The 21,038-nt window shown below is 42.3% G+C and overlaps 2 protein-coding genes and 1 long non-coding RNA gene across 6 annotated transcripts; 1 reads left to right on the forward strand and 2 right to left on the reverse strand.

The window, feature by feature from the left end:
* Positions 1-3,294: 3,294 nt before the first annotated feature.
* Positions 3,295-5,566, forward strand: LOC120106615. The gene is made up of 3 exons (XR_005508714.1): positions 3,295-3,585; positions 4,208-4,276; positions 5,337-5,566. It is a non-coding gene; the product is annotated as an uncharacterized LOC120106615 (long non-coding RNA).
* A 2,051-nt stretch (positions 5,567-7,617) lies between these two features.
* Positions 7,618-11,557, reverse strand: LOC120106616 (glycine-rich protein DOT1-like). Of its 4 annotated transcripts, none has more exons than XR_005508717.1 (3): positions 11,401-11,557; positions 9,063-11,105; positions 7,618-7,852 (listed from the first exon to the last, which is right to left on the reverse strand). XR_005508717.1 is itself a non-coding variant. In XM_039119594.1 (2 exons), exons 1-2 carry the CDS (start codon positions 11,495-11,497, stop codon positions 10,099-10,101), a joined length of 1,104 nt encoding a protein of 367 aa, XP_038975522.1. In that variant the 5' UTR covers positions 11,498-11,557; the 3' UTR covers positions 7,618-10,098. The 4 variants fall into 4 exon arrangements, 1 of the variants encoding a protein (XP_038975522.1); XR_005508715.1 differs by having other exon boundaries at positions 7,618-8,784; XR_005508716.1 differs by having other exon boundaries at positions 8,049-11,105.
* A 2,097-nt stretch (positions 11,558-13,654) lies between these two features.
* Positions 13,655-16,039, reverse strand: LOC120106612 (glycine-rich cell wall structural protein 1.8-like). The gene is made up of 2 exons (XM_039119590.1): positions 15,268-16,039; positions 13,655-15,150 (listed from the first exon to the last, which is right to left on the reverse strand). Exons 1-2 carry the CDS (start codon positions 16,037-16,039, stop codon positions 13,655-13,657), a joined length of 2,268 nt encoding a protein of 755 aa, XP_038975518.1.
* Between the last annotated feature and the right edge of the window lie 4,999 nt (positions 16,040-21,038).

The raw sequence follows: 21,038 nt of genomic DNA on the forward strand, positions 1-21,038 counted from the left end.
AGCATTGAAAACACTTCTCTATCTATTCCTATTGTGTCGGCTCGTGAATAGTAGGAGTCGACTCGAGCACTGCAGCGTTGAAAACACTTCTCTGTCTTTTCCTGTGGGAGTCGATTTGTAAACAGTAGGAGTCGACTTGAGAATGTGCCAGACAACAAACTTGTGCCAGAGACGTCTTGTGAACAGTAGGAGATGACTTGAGTGTAGACCAAAGACAAAAATGGTTCCAACACAAGGAAAAACAAGTCTTAAAGTCCTTGAACTATTTTCTAATGAATCTCTTTCAATTTTAACAGTATTTATGTCTGAAACACTCACTTGAATTCATTAGTATAATAAGAAATATACTCATGTGTTTTGGGCTCATCAAAATCAAATAGGGGATCAACACAACCCTTCTGAAGATGTTCCCCACCTCTACCCGGTTCCACTTGAGTCACCGGCGTCTTGTCAACTCAAGCTTGTGGGAGACTTTGTACCTGACATCCCCCCTCACTAGTGTCCGCCAAGCTTTCCGCACTATCTCCCACGACCGTGGATAAGAGAGCCAAACCTATTCAAATCGGAAAAGACTATGAACCAAAATGGGGTGCAAAGGACTCACCAGTACCGAGCAGTGGTCTGAAGCAATCCGGGGCAGGTGTCGTACCCTAAAGTCTGGGAACCTCTGGATCCAGTTGGTTGTGGTAAAGGCCCTATCAATCCTTTCCCACACGCGTGCCCTGCCCAACCTGTTGTTGCACCAAGTGAACCGCGGTCTAATAAAACTGAGGTCGGCCAATCCACTACTCGAGATAAATTCCTAAAACTTCCTGACTTCGATCTTGTTAGTGCAATACTATAAATTATTCTTTATTGTCATTTTATTATACTAAAAGTACTTTCTTATTTTGGTTGCCAAACATATGCTACAACTTCACAGCACTTTAGAAATGTAGTTATCAAACAGCAAATATCTCTTCATAAAAACTTTACTTCCAAAAGCTCTATTTTTCGAAAGCTCTACTTCTAAAAACTCTACTGCCAACAACAATTTTAAACAGGACCTTATTATTTAGCACCAAATCTACCACTTTAACAAATAAACCTTCACCCAGTTGCGTGTCCTACTGTCATCCTCATTAGATGCAGGAGCAAAGTGGTAGTCAGGTTTATTTCAAGAGGTAGTAAATGTTAAATGCTGTTGTGGTATTAAAATATCAAGAATTAAGCAGGAAAACTACTATTTTTTATTATAATATAATAACTATCTTTTCTTTTTCCTTGGAAACAGTATGATAACTACTTAGGGGTGAGAGAAGGTAGGTTGAAATGTACAATGACATAAAATTTTAGGGGATAGAGGTGCAACCGGGCCACATGAACCAACATCTGGTGGCAACCTATCTAACATGGCTCATATTTGGGTTAAGCCCGAATCAAACTCCATTGGATTCATTCTAAGTTGTTGTAATTAATTCAAAAACTTGGATCTAGCTTAAAATCTTGGATTTGTTTCGATGTTACACCATCAAGCGATGGATTTGATCTGGTCTACGTCTTAGACTTGAAGCAAATTAAAGTTATCTAAGTTAAGCTCAAATTGATTGAGCTTCAATACATGCACTAGAGCACGCCCTTGACAAAATACACTAAATTCCTCCCCAAACAAAAACTGAATATGTTATCATCCTTATGCTAGCTTGTAACCATATGCAATTATGTAGCCATGCATGGTGTGATCTGCCAAATGCCTTGTGAACAATCTACACGGACACTAATGAGGCCTGAAATATGGGTAGGTAGAGTCCGTATCCATCTCAGCTAGATCCAGAATCCATCTCAGTATTATTAAGGCCATGGTTTTAGACCAGAACCAACGACAGCCCATGACCAACCATATGGATGGAGTCCAGGTCAAGCTTTTACACAAACCCAGCCAAGTACATTTGAGATTAGGTTGGGTTGGGTTCAATTCACTACAACAATTAAGGGCTGTCGCGACTCTATATTGCCGACGCTAAATGAAAGTGTCGGCAATTTTTTTTTTTTTCCGACGGTAACCGCCGACGCTTGTAAAGAGAGTCGGAAAAAAAAACCATTACCGATGCTTATAAGCGTCGGCATAGAAAAAATACGACGACGCTTATAAGCGTCGTCGGACTTCACTCCTCCCACCACAAGACCTAATCGATCCCCTCCCCCCACAGGCCACAGCCCTAAATCCTCAGCCCTTCCGTCCCCTTCCGGCGACCGACCCCTTCCGTCCTCAGCCCTTTTCACCGATCTCTGCCGCATCTCCTTCCCCTCCTCCCCTCTCCGTTGGCCTCCTCTTCGTGGACGACTTCCTCCTCCTCCGCCGCAGAGCACTCACACGGCGTTTGAAGTTTGGAGCCGGCAAGGATTATCATCTTCTCTTGCTTCGATCATAGGATCATAGGATTATCTTCTTCTCTTTCAGAAGGAGAGAGCTCTGCCTGGAGATATTTATATATCTTTCTCTTTCTGTCTCCTTATTTTAGGAATGTTCATTCATTATTGTATTAGGTACTTGAGATCTACTGCTCTTCAGATCTAGATCTACTGCTCTTCAGATCTCTTCATTGGCTTAGAAATTTGGGAAAGTTATCAAAGGAAGACTTGCTCTCTTATCAGGTACTTGAGAACTCATTTCCCTCTTTCCCTTTTTTAATCTCCGGTTTATGCTTTAGAATTCTCTGTAAATGTACAGATTCTGGTGTTTCCTTTACTTTGTTAGCTTATTTTCTAAGTTTTGAGGTGGTAGTCTTGGAAATATATTGTAACACCCTGAACCAGGGTTAGGGTAGCTTAAGTAATTTTTACCAGTTATGAAGCATCTTCATGATTTTAACCTAGTTTATTATGAGCATCTGAATGCACATGAAAGGTGAGGGAATATCAAAATTTTATGATGTAAATTGGATGGAAACTTTCCAGGAAGTTTGATTCAAAATCATTTCAAAAATGTCGGGATTTCAGCTGTTACAGAAAATTTTACGGTTCCACAGATTGAGAGTGCAATAACTCTGGATATAGTCCATGAATCTAAGTAAAATTTTAAACACATAATATACATTGAGTAGGGGATTTACTGTTGAAATTTCAGCTCAAATGGATTAGCCTACAGCCTGGAACAAAGCAAGTTAGGTGAGTCCCTCGGAAGCCTGTCATTACAGAAAACTGCAGACCTAGATTTGTCCAAAATTTCTATAAAAAGTAGGAAGCATGACGTGGCCTAAAACCTAGTTTTAAAACCCCTGGGAACCACTCTTTTGACACGTTAGGTGTCTGGGAAGCTAACGTGTCAAAGGGGTTGTGTCTAGCATGTTTCAGCAGGCAGCAACTTGTGCTGCTGCTGTTCAACCGTTAGGAGTTCAGTGGTTGGTTGTAGGTGCCAGCCCAAATCAGGCCAGGAAAAGCTCCAGGGAGGGAGAGAGGAAGCTAGGGAAGAGAGAGAGCTACTTGGGGAATCCAAATAATTTGTGGAAGAAGGTTTAAAGTAAAGAGGAAGAGCAACTTGCTGTTGGGCTGCAGAACAGAAATACAGAAATTTTTGGTGCACCCAGGCTTCCTAGCAAATTTCAGGTGAATTTTCCAAACTTTTAGTGATTCTAATTGTAGTCCCACGTAGGAGGGTGATAAAAGAAGATTTTAGTTATTCTAGATGAATTTTTAGGTATGAAAAAGGAATTGAACTATGCTTCCGAAGTTGTTGAAAGCAGTCTGAAATTCTGCAGAAAGAAGCGTTGGGATTTCTTTGTGTTTTAGGTGATTAAATTGTTATTTAAAGCTGAAAGTTTGTAGGTTGTGTTAGGGATTTCCTAGTCCTAACACAGAGCCGAATAGGTGGAATTGATTGTTAAGAACCTCCGGGAGTTAAGAGGTTTAATTGGCTCGAAAACAGAACAAACAAGCTGAAAACAGGGGAATTGAATTCTGATTTATTTTTGGTGTTAAGTAGTTGTTTGGCAGCCGAAAATTTATAGATGATATAGAAGGTTTTCTAGTCCTAACCCAGGGTATCAAAGAGGGAGATAAAAGCTTGGAAACCTTTGAGAATTGAGAGGTTTTATTTATCCTAAAATAAGACAAGCAAGGTAAAAAAATCAGAAAGTTAAGATGAGGGTGTTGGATTTCTTTTTGGAACATGCATAATCATGTTGCATCATATAGGTTATAATTTTGATTGACTCTTTTAATTATTTAGGAGGAGAAGAGAGTCCCGGAAGTGTGCCGGGAGTATCAAGCACTAGGGTGGTGCGTTAGCCATCACAAGGTGAGTGGTTTTCTTCTTAACCATGGTAGTTTATTTTGTAATTCCAGAGAAATGAATGATGTCTCCAAATTCAGAATGAATATGCTAAAGAATGAAAATAAGAAGTATTAATTCTCATGATTAAATTGCTTTCTATCAGTGGATAAATGATCTGATTTGGAAAATATATGCTATGCTTGAAAATACTTTAAATTCATGTTTGTTGATTCATAAGTTTATGAACTTTTTTGGGAATGGATTAACCCAAAGTGACTGAACCACTTAAAACCCCTTATCACGGCCAAGAGAGTCATTTTAGTTTGACACCAAGCTATTCTGGAGTTGACCCCTATACTCTAGAGTCGACTCCAACCTTGTTACAGTAACTAATATTTGCACTTTTACCTTGGATACATCACATCAGAGTTTATGATATGTGCCCAATAGGGCAGAGATGGGACGCCGGGAGGGCGTAGCTATGATATGTGCCAGTAGGGCAGAAATGGGACGCTGGGAGGGCGTAGTATGATATGTGCCAGTGGGGCAGAATTGGGACGCCGGGAGGGCGTAGTAGTAGCACCATGCATAGGACTGTTGAGCTACTCATGAGAATGGTGCCTCATGCGAGTGGCCGGCAGTAGGGCTCGCGGGAGCCATGATTTTCAATATTTAAGCTATGTATACATATGACTGAGCAACAAATGTATTATTTTTAAGCATAATGATTTCAGAACCTATGTGAATGTTCTATGTATCAAATTCTTCAAGGAAGGAAAGTGGACTCTACGGTCCAGAAAAAAAAAAAAAGGACTTGAGCAAGGCGATTTTATTAATGCTTTATTTTAAAGCAACAGCTTTATTTCCTGCTAGTTGTAGTACTATTGGCAAATAGCAGATTTCTTATGTGGTTGAAACTAAGTGCTTTAAGATCAAATGCAAATGTTTCATATGTGGCATAAACACGTTACATTTGATGTATGTAAGTATCACAGCTGAAACCTCATATCTCCTCATGATTAACAGATTGTCCACTCACTGGGACTTAGGTCTCATCCCTCTCTTTTTCTGTAAATTCTTGCAGATCGGCAGAGTCATAACATTATAAAAGTACCGCATCAGCATCATCCTAGAAGTTTGTCATAGAAGGTTGGCCATGCCCCTCTGAGTGAAAGGAAAAAAAAACCTTTGTATTATGCATATAGTTGGGGTGTGAATGTAAACTAACTTGAGACAGATGTAAAGTTTGTTATATTTTGAGCTATGTATAGTAGACTTTAAGTTATCAATGAAAGCTTGGGTTGCTTTTAGTTATGATTAAAGTGAGTTAAATAAATTAAACTGACAGGTTTAGGATGTATTGATTTTATTGGTTGGTTGGATATAGTAATTGACAGGTTTTTAATAGTAACTTGTGAACCGCGGCACAAGCTGCTAATAGAAACTCTGCTCGGTACTGTACCCGACTAACCTACTGTGGGAGGGGATCCCACATATATGGTTTCGTTTGCTCTCTTACTTTTATTTCACTGAGTTTGTCCGATTAGATTATGCATTTGTTTTGCTATTTTGTAACTATTTATTAACTTTTATTAAGCACTATTTTATGCATACTGCTTGTTAATTTTGCTCTCTCATCTTGATAGCTATTTATTAAAAAGAACATAAATTCTCGGCTAATGGTGGTGATTTTGGGATGTGGGAAGAAGAAAAGCAAAGGAGAGGAAATTCTGGAAATATAAATGAATTTTTAATACGTTTTCCATAAATTCTGAAAATTCTGGTTTTCCACAATATTGCACATCATAATACGTTTTTAATGAATTTTTATTTGATCATGATATTGTAAGTCTGGGTAACAAATACTAAAAGAACTGAGTTATTGTGAATGGTTACTTTTCTTATATGTATGGTTTTATTAATCAATTGTGTTGGAGGAAAACCAACTAATTTCAATTTCATATTTATGGTTTATAAATGAATCAAGAAAGCGATATTTGGATATGGTATTTCTTTTCAATTACATGAGTGAAAAAAAAAACTTCAGATTTTTACTCTCCCTCTCTGCTGATGTTATGGTTGGACAAGAAACATATTTATTTTATTAAAAGCATTGACTACACAACTTCTTCACCGGCTACTTTTTTTTTGACATTATTAATGCGTAGTATTTATTTGATGAAATGCCATAATTGCTGCAGCTATAGGGTGGCTGAATTTAGTTTTCGGATGCGAGTTGCCTCTTTTGTAGTGGAACATTTTGGAGACGTGCTTTGAACCGACTTGTTAGCCGTCCCGATTGCATTGCACAATATTTTATTTTTTTGATTTTATTAGATTTATTCATACTAAATATAAATGATCCATTTGTCTAATCAAATAAATAAATAAAAACCTTAATTTTTGAATGGCTGGATTTGGCAAATGGGCTTGTAGGTTTTGGACTTATAAATTTATTGCATGTTCTGTTTGGGCTTCAATTATTATGTACTTTTTTTTGTTCGGGTGTTAAATTTGGGCTGTGTAAGATGTTAATTTGGTTCTGATTTGCCTGTTCAGAAGGTCCAAATAGTTTCTACAAGTGCTAGTTATAAGAAGCCCAGTTGCCTAGACTATCAGAACTGAAGACCACTCTATTGTGATATATTTATCTTCTTCTCTTTCAGAAGGAGAAAGCTCTGCCTGGAGATATTTATATATCTTTCTCTTTCTGTCTCCTTATTTTAAGAATATTCATTCATTACTGTATTAGGTACTTGAGATCTACTGCTTTTTAGATCTAGATCTACTGCTTTTCAGATCTCTTCGTTGGCTTAGAAATTTGGGAAAGTTATCAAAGGAAGACTTGCTCTCTTATCAGGTACTTGAGAACTCGTTTCCCTCTTTCCCTTTTTTAAATGGATACAGTGTCATATGACTGTAAATGTGATACACAATCACTACAAGAAAATTGGGCATTAGCGACGCTTTTTTTGGCCATTAGAGACGCTTTTAAGCGTCGGTAAAAACCATCCTGACGCTATCCCAAGCGTCGGTAAAGCATCGCCTATGCTACAGTGGATAAAACATTTTCCGACGCTTTCAAAAGCGTCGGTCATTAGCGACGCTTTTTAGCGTCGGTAAAGTACAATTTAGCGACGCATAAAAGCGTCGCTAATTGCAATTTAGCGACGCTTTTTAGCATCGGTAACTAGCGACGCTTTAAAGCGTCGTTAAAGTCAAACCTACCGACGCTTTAAAGCGTCGGTAATAGTTAAAACACCGGGATTTTAACGACGCTTTAAAGCGTCGTTAGAGTATGATTTTTTTAAAAAAAAATTTAATTTTTTTTAAAACTCTGTTTACAAAATCAAAGGCATTCACACTAAACGAGATTATACTCATAGCACAATCAAACATATTTATCAAAACATTCATATTGTCAAATTACATTCATACTGTCAATTTACATTTGCAATGTACTTCCACTATGCAATGTCCTGGTCATCTCCAATATGCGGTTGAATGATCCCTTCCCGGTGAAGCAACTCCACATCTCTTGAGGTGTTGATGATGGCATCCAGAAACTTGGTATATTCAGTGACATCCATCTCGTGTCTCCTGCAACTTTGCTCCAAAGCAATTAGGTTTGCAAAAAAGAAGTTCATTGACTCATCAACAAAAATGGCCGGGATTCCCAACACCCCCGATCCTTACAGAACGTAATGTCTAGAAAGCCAGATGCTGACTTGCTCCCCTCGATTTTCACTCCAGCCTCTGCAAGTCTAGTAATGGGGGGGAGGGTTCTTGGGAATACCTCTGAACTCGAAGAATTGGTACGGCGCGGCAACACCTTGGAGAGCCAATCCCCAGTCTTGTCGATTATTAGGGATAAAGCAGAATAAGTAGTCCTTGATCGTTTACTGTAGCTTGCTGTGTTGGTCACCTCTGATTTTGGGAATCGCCGGATCCATCGGTGGATCAAGTGGAGTAAATGATCCACATCGAAGCCTTCGGCGGGCAGCTCTGGCTGTGGACCTCTCCAGAACGATGGCAGAAAGTCATCGAACGCATCGATGGCAGCATTCAGAAGGCGGGAGCTATCCCACTCTGGCATCCCCAGTGTTTCGAGGAGATGCTGGACAATGAAATACGGAAGTTGATTTTCTAGCAACATCAGGTCTACGAGAATATGACATTTGAGGCACACATTATCGTCGAAAAGCGATCTGAGCTCCTCCGCTTGCAGATCCTCATTAAACATTTGAAGGAGGAAACATCCATCAAGTAGAACAAACTTTGACAAGAAAACCGCATACTGTCATAACAGAACAAACTTTGACTGAAAAAAAGAAGCTGAAGGACAAGAAAAAAGAAATAAAGAAAATATGGTTATTATCTGATAAACAAAGTTAAATTTTTAATTATAAAGACGGTGATACATAATCACAAAAATTGAAAATATACCAAGGTGTTGATGAATCTTTGGGTCAAGAACTTGAGTGATGGATGCTAGAATTTGAATCAGAGAATAAGCGTGAAGAATCTTGGATCTATAAAAGAATAGTTAAAATAATTAGAGAAAGAAATTACAGGAAAATTTATTATGAGAATCACCCAATTAATTCTACCAACATGAATCACTCAACATTTCAGAAGCATTTCAAATAAGAATTGGAAGGGACCATATTCTCAAAGTTCTCACAGTGATGGATATAACTTCCTCTTAGGAATCTCATGAAGATGATAATATACAATTTACCCAACAGACTGAAGAACCTTCTCCAGTATTATTCACATATATGGATTCAGAGGAGAGATGCCCATGTACCTTGTTCAAGCTCAGGCAAAGAAATGGAAGGCCATATATTTGGTCGACAGTATGATGGGTACCTAGATGATAGAGTCCAATTGAAGTGATCAATAAACATAAGAGAACAGATGTAAACATATGATTATAGATAAAGTCATAGTACTAAGAAGCAATTTCCTTGAAAAAAAGAAGACAAGGAAAAGGCACAGTAGCATTGAATGTAATGAATCAGCTTGTAAAGCTGTTCTGCATGACAATCATGATTGCCATGTTGGAGATGATATGAAACTGATCTAGTTCTTAGATCACATGAAGAACATGTAAGCCACATTATTGGTGCAAACATAAGGATAAAAAGACACCATATGTGTAAAGCCCTGTCAACATACGAGTATGTGTTGGGCCAAAAATCTCCTACAAATCTCTATTCAATGTTCCATATCACCAGTGAGTTATCAAATCAGAGTTCAAAACATTCAGTAATGCTTTAAACAAGATAATAACGGGAGGCACAATTTCAGTGAAAAATAAGCAAAAAGAGCTCAGTCAGCTAAACAAAGAAGCAGAACAATAGATCGAGTAACACAAATTTCATGTTCAAGACGATCAGCCTAGGAATAATAATTTGCTAAAATTAGTCCTGAATAGTAATATTCAAGAATATGCTAATAATAATATTCGATTGGCAGTTCTACCTCCTTTTTTGTATCTTTTACTTTTGTTTGACCAGGCAGACTGTACTCATGTTAGAGCTATATGAAATACCGTTTTTAACCACAAAAAAAAAAAAATGCTATCAATTTACTGATTGATAATTTGCACCAAAGAACACCAATCTGTTCATGCTCGGAGGATGTAAAAAATCCTAAGTCTAAACATTAATTGAGAGCCCGAACAGAAACACCTTCTCCTCTCCATTTATTTATTTATTTACTTGTCTTGAGAGAGAGTTCTCTCCCTTTGTTCACACTCGGGATACTACGTATGATTTCCACGACACCATGTTGGATTTTTACTAGCGCATTATGTATATATTTATGCTAGTTGCACAACTTCAGCATTCGGGAATAACCAATATAGGTGCAACGATCGCAATCTCCATATCCTCAGCGGCTTCAGCAACCCCACTGGCAACTGCCACCGCCATATCCTGGATAGCCACCTCTGGGATATCCGCCATTGTATCCACCACCACCATAACGCCCACCTCCAGGATAGCCACCATTGTATCCATCATTACTACCGCCGCCGCCGCCGCCGCCACCACCACTACTACCAGGATAGCCGCCGTTGTATCCACCACTACCACCACCGGGATAGCCGCCGTTGTATCCACCACCACCACCACCGGGATAGCCGCCGTTGTATCCACCACCACCACTAGGATAGCCACCGTTGTTTCCACCGCCGCCGCCGCGAGGATTGCCGTCATTATTTCTATTACCACCACCACTAGGATAACTGCCATTGTTTCCACCACCACGAGGAACGCCGCCGTTGTTTCCACCACCACCGCCGCCAAGATTGCCGATTTCCACCCTCCACCGCTAGGATCGCCGCCTTGCTTTCCACCACCACCACCACCAGGATAGCCTCCGTTGTTTCCACCACCACTACCAGAATATCCACCGTTATTTCCGCCACCACCACCAGGCCAGCCTCCGTTGTTTCCACCACCACCACCAGAATAGCCACCGTTGTTTCCGCCACCACCACCAGGCCAGCCTCCGTTGTTTCCGCCACCACCACCAGGCCAGCCTCCGTTGTATCCGCCACCACTACCACCACCGCCACTACCACCAGGCCAGCCTCCGTTATTTCCACCATTACCACCACCACCACTACCACCAGGCCAGCCTCCGTTGTTTCCACCACCACTGCCAGGCCAGCCTCCGTTGTATCCGCCACCACCAGGCCAGCCTCCGTTGTTTCCACCACTACCACTACCACCACTGCCACTAGGCCAGCCTCCATTGTTTCCACCACCACCAGAGCGGCCACCTTGGTATCCGCCAGAGTTCTCCTGGTCCCCGACGCCCTCTTCCACCACGTTCATCTCTTCTGCATGAGAAAAAATAGTCTTATTAGTTAAAATGAAGTAAAAACACGGTTTTAATTTTGACATCTCCATGGCCTTCGGAACACATGCGTGCATGGGATATGCATGCCTTGGGCAACTCGATTGGATCATTAGAGCGTGTGATGGGCATATCGTTAGATAATGGGGACCACGCATATCTGATAGAGGTGGGCCAATATGATCTAATGACCTTGGGTTCCTCAGTACATAATACTTAACAAACCGTAGTCATATGATCACTTGGAGAAGAGAGAGGGGAGAAGACTGAAGTCTCACGAGTTTTCTCGGTCATCTCCCTAGCTGTTGCCGCCACCAAGAGTATCAGAAGGGAGACCAAGAGAACACCAAACACAAAGAAAGCCTTGGAAGCCATATCTTTCTTCTGCTCGATCGACAACTATGAGAAATTTGAAAGGACTAAGATGAGAAAAATCGTGTCCCTGGTGCTCCTTTTATAGCTAGGTTCGTAAGGTCATCAGCTGTGGTCATTTATTGGAAGACCGTGATCTCTGATCGTTTGGGGCAGTTAGATGTTAGTGATGATTCGGCTGCCAGCTGGTTGATAGGGTATGGCAGTCGACTCTTTTTACAATTTTTGTGTCAAGAATGAACTTAATGGTCAATTACGGACCGTTGAGTATTTTCCATGCTACAGACGCCTTTTCCTATCTCACACCAAAAGCTTTTTTCTTTTCTTTTCTTTTCTTTTCTTCAAACCGTAAGTACTCTAGATAAATGCATAGCAACAAGAAGTAGTTGATGAGAAAGGGACATCTGAGGCCTAGCTTCTAGCTTGCATATGTGGTCCGCATTAAATTGCGTGCTGCTTCTCTCCACCCTTGTGAAACAATTTTATCCTTCAATGTGAGTCACACTAGCTTAATTTCTTGGTGGAGAAAGTGTTAATTCACGGAAGATATAAATGCACCTCTGGAGCTCATCGCTTCAATTGATTTCGGGAAATTGGTGACTTTTTCAGAAAAAGATGGTAAAATCAAAGTATCAAATTATAATGACTGGTTAGCTATATACATGCAATGCAATGCAGGAGACTGAAGCAATTGCTTTGCTTTATAAAAATTTTGCTTCTAAAATAGCAAATAGCAAATAGCTCTTTATAAAAATTTTACTTCTAAAAGCTCTATTTTCTGAAAGCTCTACTTCTAAAAACTCTAAAACAATAGCAATTCTAAATAGAACTTTAGTATTTAGCACCAAATCTACCACTTCATCAAATAAACCTTCGCCCATTTGCTTATCCTATTGCCATCCTTATTAGATGCAGGAGCAGAGTGGTAGTCAGGTTTATTTCTAGAGGTAGTAAATGGTAAATGCTGTTGTGGTATTAAAACATCAAGAATTAAGCAGGAAAACTACTTCTTTTTATTAGAATATAATAACTATCTTTTCTTTTTCCTTGGAAACAGTATGATAACTACTTAGCTAGGGGTGAGAGAAGGTAGGTTGAAATGTACAATGACATAAAATTTTAGGAGGTAGAGGTGCAACCAGGCCACATGGACCCACATCTGGTGGGAACCTAGCTAACATATATGGCTCATATTTGGGTTAAGCCCAAATCAAACTCCATTGGATTCATTCTAAGTTGTTGTAATTAATTCAAAACTTGGATCTAGCTTAAAAACTTGGATTTGTTTCGATGTTACACCATCAAGCAATGGATTTGATCTGGTCTATGTCTTAGACTTGAAGCAAATTAAAGTTATCTAAGTTAAAAATTGATTGGGCTTCAATACATGCACTAGAGCACGCCCTTGACAAAATACACTAAATTCCTCCCCAAACAAAAACTGAATATGTTATCGTCCTTATGCTAGCTTGTAACCATATGCAATTACGTAGCCATGCATGGTGTGATCTGCCAAATGCCTTGTGAACAATCTACATGGACACTAATGAGGCCTGAAATATGGGTAGGTAGAGTCCGTATCCATCTCAGCTAGATCCAGAATCCATCTCAGTATTATTAAGGCCATGGTTTTAGACCAGAAGCAACAACACAGCCCATGACCAACCATATGGATGGAGTCCAGGTCAAGCTTTTACACAAACCCAGCCAAGTACATTTGAGATTAGGTTGGGTTGGGTTCGATTGGATCATGTTCAAGACGATCAGCCTAGGAATAATAATTTGCTAAAATTAGTCCTGAATAGTAATATTCAAGAATATGCTATCAATTTACTGACTGATAATTTGCACCAAAGAACACCAATCTGTTCAGAGGATGTAAAATTAAAATTCAAGTTTAAACAATTGAGAGCCCGAACAGAAACACCTTCTCGTCTCCATTTATTTATTTATTTACTTGTCTTGAGAGAGAGTTCTCTCTCTTTGTTCACACTCGGGATACTACGTATGATTTCCACGACACCATGTTGGATTTTTACTGGCGCATTATGCATATATTTATGCTAGTTGCACAAATTCAGCACTAGGGAACAACCGAGATAGGTGCAACGATCGCAATTAAAAAAAATATCCATATCCCCCGCGGCTTTAGCAACCCCACTAGCAATTGCCACCGCCATACTCTGGATAACCACCTCCGAGATATCCTTTTCCTCTAGGGTCACCGCCATTGTATCCACCACCACCATAACACCCACCTCTAGAATAGTCATCGTTGTATCCACCATTGTCAGGATAGCGGCCATTGTATCCACCACCGCCGCCGCCACCACCGCCGCCGCCACCACCGCCACCACCACCGCCACCGCCGCCGCCACCGCCGCCGCCACCACCGAAATAGCCGCCGTTGTTTCTACCACCACCACCACCAGGATCGCCGCCGTTGTTTCCACCGCCGCCACCAGGATCACCGCCTTTGTTTCCACCACCACCACCGCCAGGATCGCCGCCTTTGTTTCCACCGCCGCCGCCGCCAGGATCGCCGCCGTTGTTTCCACCACCACCGCTGCCAGGATCGCCGCCGTTGTTTCCACCACCGCCACCAGGATCACCGTCCTTGTTTCCACCACCACCACGACCAGGATCGCCGCCTTTATTTCCACCACCACCACCGCCAGGAGAGCCGCCATTGTTTCCACCACCACCACGACCAGGATCGCCGCCGTTGTTTCTACCGCCGCCACCGCCAGGATAGCCGCCGTTGTTTCCACCACCACCATGACTAGGATCGCCACCTTTCTTTCCACCACCACTACTAGGATAGCCGCCGTTTTTTCCACCGCCGCCGCCGCCGCCGCCACCACCACCACCGGGATAGCCGCCGTTGTATCCACCACCACCACCAGGATAGCCGCCGTTGTATCCACCACCACCACCAGGATAGCCGCCGTTATTTCCACCGCCGCCGCCGCCAGGATAGCCGCCATTATTTCCACGACCACCACTACCAGGATAGCCGCCGTTGTTTCCACCACCACCACCACCAGGATCGCGGCCGTTGTTTCCACCACCGCCGCTGCCAGGATCACCACCATTGTTTCCACCACCACCGCCGCCAGGATCGCCCCCCTTGTTTCCACCGCTGCCGCCGCCAGGATCGCCCCCCTTGTTTCCACCGCCACCACCGCCAGGATCGCCGCCTTTATTTCCACGACCACCGCCGCCAGGATCACCACCATTGTTTCCACCACCACCGCCGCCAGGATCACCGCCTTTGTTTCCACCACCGCCGCCGCCAGGATAGCCACCGTTGTTTCCAGCACCACCGCCGCCAGGATCGCCCCCCTTGTTTCCACCGCCACCACCGCCAGGATCGCCGCCTTTATTTCCACGACCACCGCCGCCAGGATAGCCACCGTTGTTTCCACCACCACCGCTGCTAGGATCGCCGCCGTTATTTTCACCACCACCGCCTCCAGGATCGCCGCCTTTGTTTCCACCACCACTACCGCTAGGATCGCCGCCTTTGTTTCCACCGCCGCCGCCGCCAAGATCGCCCCCGTTGTTTCCAGCACCACCGCCGCCCTTGTTTCCACCACCACCGCCGCCAGGATCGCCCCCCTTGTTTCCACCACCACCACCGCCAGGATCGCTGCCTTTATTTCCACGACCACCGCCGCCAAGATAGCCACCGTTGTTTCCACCACCACCGCCGCTAGGATCGCCGCCGTTGTTTCCACCACCGCCACCGCCACCACCACCGCCACCGCCACCGCCACCACCACCACCACCGGGATAGCCGCCGTTGTTTCCACCGCCGCCGCTGCTAGGATAGCCGCCATTATTTCCACGACCACCTCTACCAGAATAGCCGCCGTTGTTTCCACCACCACCACTACTAGGATCGCCGCCTTTGTTTCCACCGCCGCCGCCGCCAGGATCGCCACCATTGTTTCCACCACCACCGCTGCCAAGATCGCCGCCTTTGTTTCCACCACTACCGCCGCCAGGATCGCCGCCTTTGTTTCCACCACCGCTGCCGCCAGGATAGCCGCCGTTGTTTCCAGCACCACCGCTGCCTTTGTTTCCACCACCACCACTGCCAAGATCGCCCCCCTTGTTTCCACTGCCACCACCGCTAGGATCGCCGCCTTTATTTCCACGACCACCACCGCCAGGATAGCCACTGTTGTTTCCACCACCACCGCCGCTAGGATCGCCGCCGTTGTTTCCACCGCCGCCAGGATAGCCGCCTTTCTTTCCACCACCACCACCACCACCAGGATAGCCGCCTTTCTTTCCACCACCACCACCACCATGATAACCTCCGTGGTTTCCACCACCGCCACGGGGATAGCCACAGTCGTATCCAACACTAGGATAGCCGCCGTTCGTTCCGCCACCAGAGTAGCCACCTTTGTATCCGCGAGAGTTCTTCTGGTCCCCAACACCCTCTTCCTCCACGTTCTTCTCTTCTGCATGTGAAACAATAGTCTTATTAGTTACAATGAAGTAAAAACACCGTTTTAATTTTGACATCTCCATGGCCTTTGGAACACATGCATGCATGGGATATGCATGCCTTGGGCAACTCGATTGGATCATTAGAGCGTGTGATGTTCATATCATTAGATAATGGGGACCACGCATATCTGATATATAGAGGTGCTCCAATATGGTCTAATGACCTTGGGTTCTTAAGTGCATAATATTTAACAAACCATGGTCATATGATCACTTGGAGAAGAGAGAGGGGAGAAGACTGAAGTCTCACGAGTTTTCTGTGTCATCTCCCTAGCTGTTGCCACCTCCAAGAGGATCAGAAGAGAGGCCAAGAGAACACCAAACACAAGGAAAGCCTTGGAAACCATATCTTTCTTCTGCTCGATCGACAAGCATGAGAAATTTGAAAGGACTAAGATGAGAGAAATCGTGTCCCCGGTGCTCCTTTTATAGCTAGGTTCGTATGGCCATCAGCTGTGGTCATTTATTGGAAGACCGTGATCTCTGATCGTTTGGGGCAGTTAGATGTTAGTGATGATTCGACTGCCTGGTTGATAGGGTACGGCAGTCGACTCTTTTTACAATTTTTTGTGTCAAGAGTGAACCTAAGGCCCGTTTAGTTCGCAGGAAATATTTTTTCTCACAAAAATATGGTTCTTGCAAAGCAGATTCCTGAAAAAAAGATGACTGAAAAAGTACTTTTGGCTGTTTGGTTAACCATTAAAAAATGACAGATTTCCAAAGTATTTATGTTTGGTTGACCATCCACTTTCCTAAAAAAATTATGTATAATTTCTATTATACCCTAAATAAAAATTAGTCTTTAATGCTTTGGATCAAATAAGGATCCTTGATTTAATGTTGAAAGGATTTTTTTGGGAAAAAATAAAAGGGGAATTTACTTTCCCATCCCTCTAAAGACTCCACTGTAACAAAAAGTCCTTGTTAATTAAATCTAAAACAACCGGTCCAGAAACTTTCCAAACTGTAATTCCCGGTCCCTGAGCCCCTTTTATTTTGAAATAAGATACTGAAAATGCCCCTTCCCTCATGATCTCCGATCTTTCCGAAGAAGAAAAATTTCAGAGACTTTCCGAACTGTAATCTCCGAGCCGCGGCTGCTGCCGACCGTGGCCTGCCCCTCCCGCGGCCGCCGCCGGCCCGGCTCGCCTCCTCCCAAGCCCCCTCCCGCGGCCGCGCCGCCGGGAATGCCTCCTCCCCCGCCCCCATGGTGGGAAGGTGCCGAAGAAGAGGAAGAAGGGCGCCGTCCCGCATCCTGCGGCTGTCGCCGGCCACGGCCCACCCTCCTCCAGCGTCCGCCGTGGCCCAGCCCCTTTCCGGCGCCGCCGGCCTCGCAGAAAGAGAAGAAAGAAGAAGAAGGGAAGAAGAAAAGAAAAAAAAGAAAAAGAAAAGAAAAGGTTTGAACTGGGGTCGACTCCTGCTCTGCTGGGGTCGACTCGTGAGAATCTTGGGTCGACTCGCTCACTTCTACAACAATTTTCTAAGAACACTTAACTGTGTGCACAGTCCTGTTAACTGTGTTCGCAGACAACTTAACTGTGTGCCGCCAGCTCGCGGAAGGAGAAAAAAGAAGAAAGAAGAAGAAGGGAAGAAGAGAAGAAAAAAAAGAAAAAAAAAAGAAAAAAAGGAAAAAATAAAAATAAAGTTAAATAAGCTTAGAACAATTAAATAAGTTTGGAATACACTTAATCTAACATGACACACATTTAAATAAGCTTGGAACATATTTAAATCATCCTGGAACACACTTATTCTACCCCAGAACACAGTTATTTCGACTGTGCACACAGTTAAGTGTTATTAGAAAATTATTGTAGACTTATGCTGAGCTGGGGTCAAGCTGGGGTCGACCCCTGAAGAGCTGGGGTCGACCCCTAAAGATATGGAGTCGACCCCTGAAATCAGGCAGAAAAACAGCTCTCTGGAAAGCCTAAGAGAGTCGACTCCAGGTGAGCAGGGGTCGACTCGTGCTATTAAGGGGTCGACTCCACGTGAGCAGGGGTCGACCCCAGGTCTGTGAACACAGTTAAGTTGTATGTGAACACAGTTAACTTGTCTAGGAACACAGTTAAGTTGTCTGTGAACACAGTTAACTTGTCTAGGAACACAGTTGTTTAGGAACACAGTTAAGTTGTTTGGGAACACAGTTAACTTGTCTAGGAACACAGTTAAGTTGTCTAGGAACACAGTTAATTTGCCTAGGAACACAGTTAACTTGTCTAGGAACACAGTTGTTTAGGAACACAGTTAAATTGTTTGGGAACACAGTTAACTTGTCTAGGAACACAGTTAACTTGTCTAGGAACACAGTTGTCTAGGAACACAGTTAAGTTGTCTGTGAACACAGTTAAGTTGTTTAGGAACACAGTTATCTAAGAATACAGTTAACTTGTCTAGGAACACAGTTAAGTTGTCTGTGAACACAGTTAACTTGTTTAGGAACACAGTTGTTTAGGAACACAGTTAAGTTGTTTGGGAACACAGTTAACTTGTCTGGAAACACAGTTAAGTTGTCTAGGAACACAGTTAATTTGTCTAGAAACACAGTTAACTTGTCTAGGAACACAGTTGTTTAGGAACACAGTTAAATTGTTTGGGAACACAGTTAACTTGTCTAGGAACACAGTTAACTTGTATAGGAACACAGTTGTCTAGGAACACAGTTAAGTTGTCTGTGAACACAGTTAAGTTGTTTAGGAACACAGTTATCTAAGAATACAGTTAACTTGTCTAGGAACACAGTTAAGTTGTCTGTGAACACAGTTAACTTGTCTAGGAACACAGTTGTTTAGGAACACAGTTAAGTTATTTGGAAACACAGTTAACTTGTTTGGGAACACAGTTAAGTTGTCTAGGAACACAGTTAATTTATCTAGGAACACAGTTAACTTATCTAGGAACACAGTTGTTTAGGAACACAGTTAAATTGTTTGGGAACATAGTTAACTTGTCTAGGAACACAGTTAACTTGTCTAGAAACACAGTTGTCTAGGAACACAGTTAAGTTGTCTGTGAACACAGTTAAGTTGTTTAGGAACACAGTTATCTAAGAATACAGTTAAGTTGTTTGGGAACACAGTTAATTTGTCTAGGAACATAATTAATTTGTCTAGGAACACAGTTGTCTAAGAACACAGTTAAGTTGTCTGTAAACACAGTTAACTTGTCTAGGAACACAGTTGTCTAGGAACACAGTTAAGTTGTTTGGGAACACAGTTAACTTATCTAGGAACACAGTTAACTTGTCTAGGAACACAGTTGTCTAGGAACACAGTTAAGTTGTCTGTGAACACAGTTAACTTGTCTAGGAACACAGTTGTTTAGGAACACAGTTAAGTTGTTTGGGAACACAGTTAACTTGTCTGGGAACACAGTTAAGTTGTCTAGGAACACAGTTAATTTGTCTAGGAACACAGTTAACTTGTTTAGGAACACAGTTGTTTAGGAACACAGTTAAATTGTTTGGGAACACAGTTAAATTGTTTGGGAACATAGTTAACTTGTCTAGGAACACAGTTAACTTGTCTAGGAACACAGTTGTCTAGGAACACAGTTAAGTTGTCTGTGAACACAGTTAAGTTGTTTGGGAACACAGTTATCTAAGAATACAGTTAACTTGTCTAGAAACACAGTTAAGTTATCTGTGAACACAGTTAACTTGTCTAGGAACACAGTTGTTTAGGAACACAATTAAGTTGTTTGGGAACACAGTTAACTTGTCTGGGAACACAGTTAAGTTGTCTAGGAACACAGTTAATTTGTCTAGGAACACAGTTAACTTGTCTAGGAACACAGTTGTTTAGGAACATAGTTAAATTGTTTGGGAACACAGTTAACTTGTCTAGGAACACAGTTAACTTGTCTAGGAACACAGTTGTCTAGAAACACAGTTAAGTTGTCTGTGAACACAGTTAAGTTGTTTAGGAACACAGTTATCTAAGAATACAGTTAAGTTGTTTGGGAACACAGTTAACTTGTCTAGGAACACAGTTAATTTGTCTAGGAACACAGTTGTCTAGGAACACAGTTAAGTTGTCTGTAAACACAGTTAACTTGTCTAGGAACACAGTTGTCTAGGAACACAGTTAAGTTGTTTGGGAACACAGTTAACTTGTCTAGGAACACAGTTAACTTGTCTAGGAACACAGTTGTCTAGGAACACAGTTAAGTTGTCTGTGAACACAGTTAACTTGTCTAGGAACACAGTTGTCTTGGAACACAGTTAAGTTGTTTGGGAACACAGTTAACTTATCTAGGAACACAGTTAACTTGTCTAGGAACACAGTTAACTTGTCTAGGAACACAGTTAATTTGTCTAGGAACACAGTTGTCTAGGAAGACAGTTAACTTGTCTAGGAACACAGTTGTCTTGGAACACAGTTAAGTTGTTTAGGAACACAGTTAACTTGTCTAGGAACACAGTTAACTTGTCTAGGAACACAGTTAACTTGTCTAGGAACACAGTTAATTTGTCTAGGAACACAGTTGTCTAGGAACACAGTTAAGTTGTCTGTGAACACAGTTAACTTGTCTAGGAACACAGTTGTCTAGGAATACAGTTCAGTTGTTTGGGAACACAGTTAACTTGTCTAGGAACACAGTTGTCTAGGTACACAGTTAAGTTGTCTGTGAACACAGTTAAGTTGTTTAGAAACACAGTTAACTTGTCTAGGAACACAGTTAATTTGTCTAGGAACACAGTTGTCTAGGAACACAGTTAAGTCGTCTGTGAACACAGTTAACTTGTCTACGAATACAGTTGTCTTGGAACACAGTTAAGTTGTTTGGGAACACAGTTAACTTGTCTAGGAACACAGTTAACTTGTCTAGGAACACAGTTAACTTGTCTAGGAACACAGTTAATTTGTCTAGGAATACAGTTGTCTAGGAACACAGTTAAGTTGTCTGTGAACATAGTTAACTTGTCTAGGAACACAGTTGTTTGGGAACACAGTTAACTTGTCTAGGAACACAGTTGTCTAGGTACATAGTTAAGTTATCTAGGAATACAGTTAACTTG

This window comes from Phoenix dactylifera, unplaced genomic scaffold (assembly GCF_009389715.1).
Source record: "Phoenix dactylifera cultivar Barhee BC4 unplaced genomic scaffold, palm_55x_up_171113_PBpolish2nd_filt_p 000580F, whole genome shotgun sequence".
Classification (NCBI taxonomy): domain Eukaryota; kingdom Viridiplantae; phylum Streptophyta; class Magnoliopsida; order Arecales; family Arecaceae; genus Phoenix; species Phoenix dactylifera.

Bases quoted from the DNA above. Each gene is read 5' to 3' on its own strand.
- LOC120106616 (XM_039119594.1), bottom strand. From the start codon at position 11,497: ATGGCTTCCAAGGCTTTCTTTGTGTTTGGTGTTCTCTTGGTCTCCCTT. The intron at 11,106-11,400 runs GTGAGACTTCAG...TTTCTCATGCAG, and splicing joins GGAGATGACCGAGAAAACTC to AAGAGATGAACGTGGTGGAA.
- LOC120106612 (XM_039119590.1), bottom strand. From the start codon at position 16,039: ATGGAGATGTCAAAATTAAAACGGTGTTTTTACTTCATTGTAACTAAT. The intron at 15,151-15,267 runs GTGGCGGTGGCG...GTGGAAATAAAG, and splicing joins CGGTGGTGGTGGTGGTGGCG to GCAGCGATCCTGGCGGTGGT.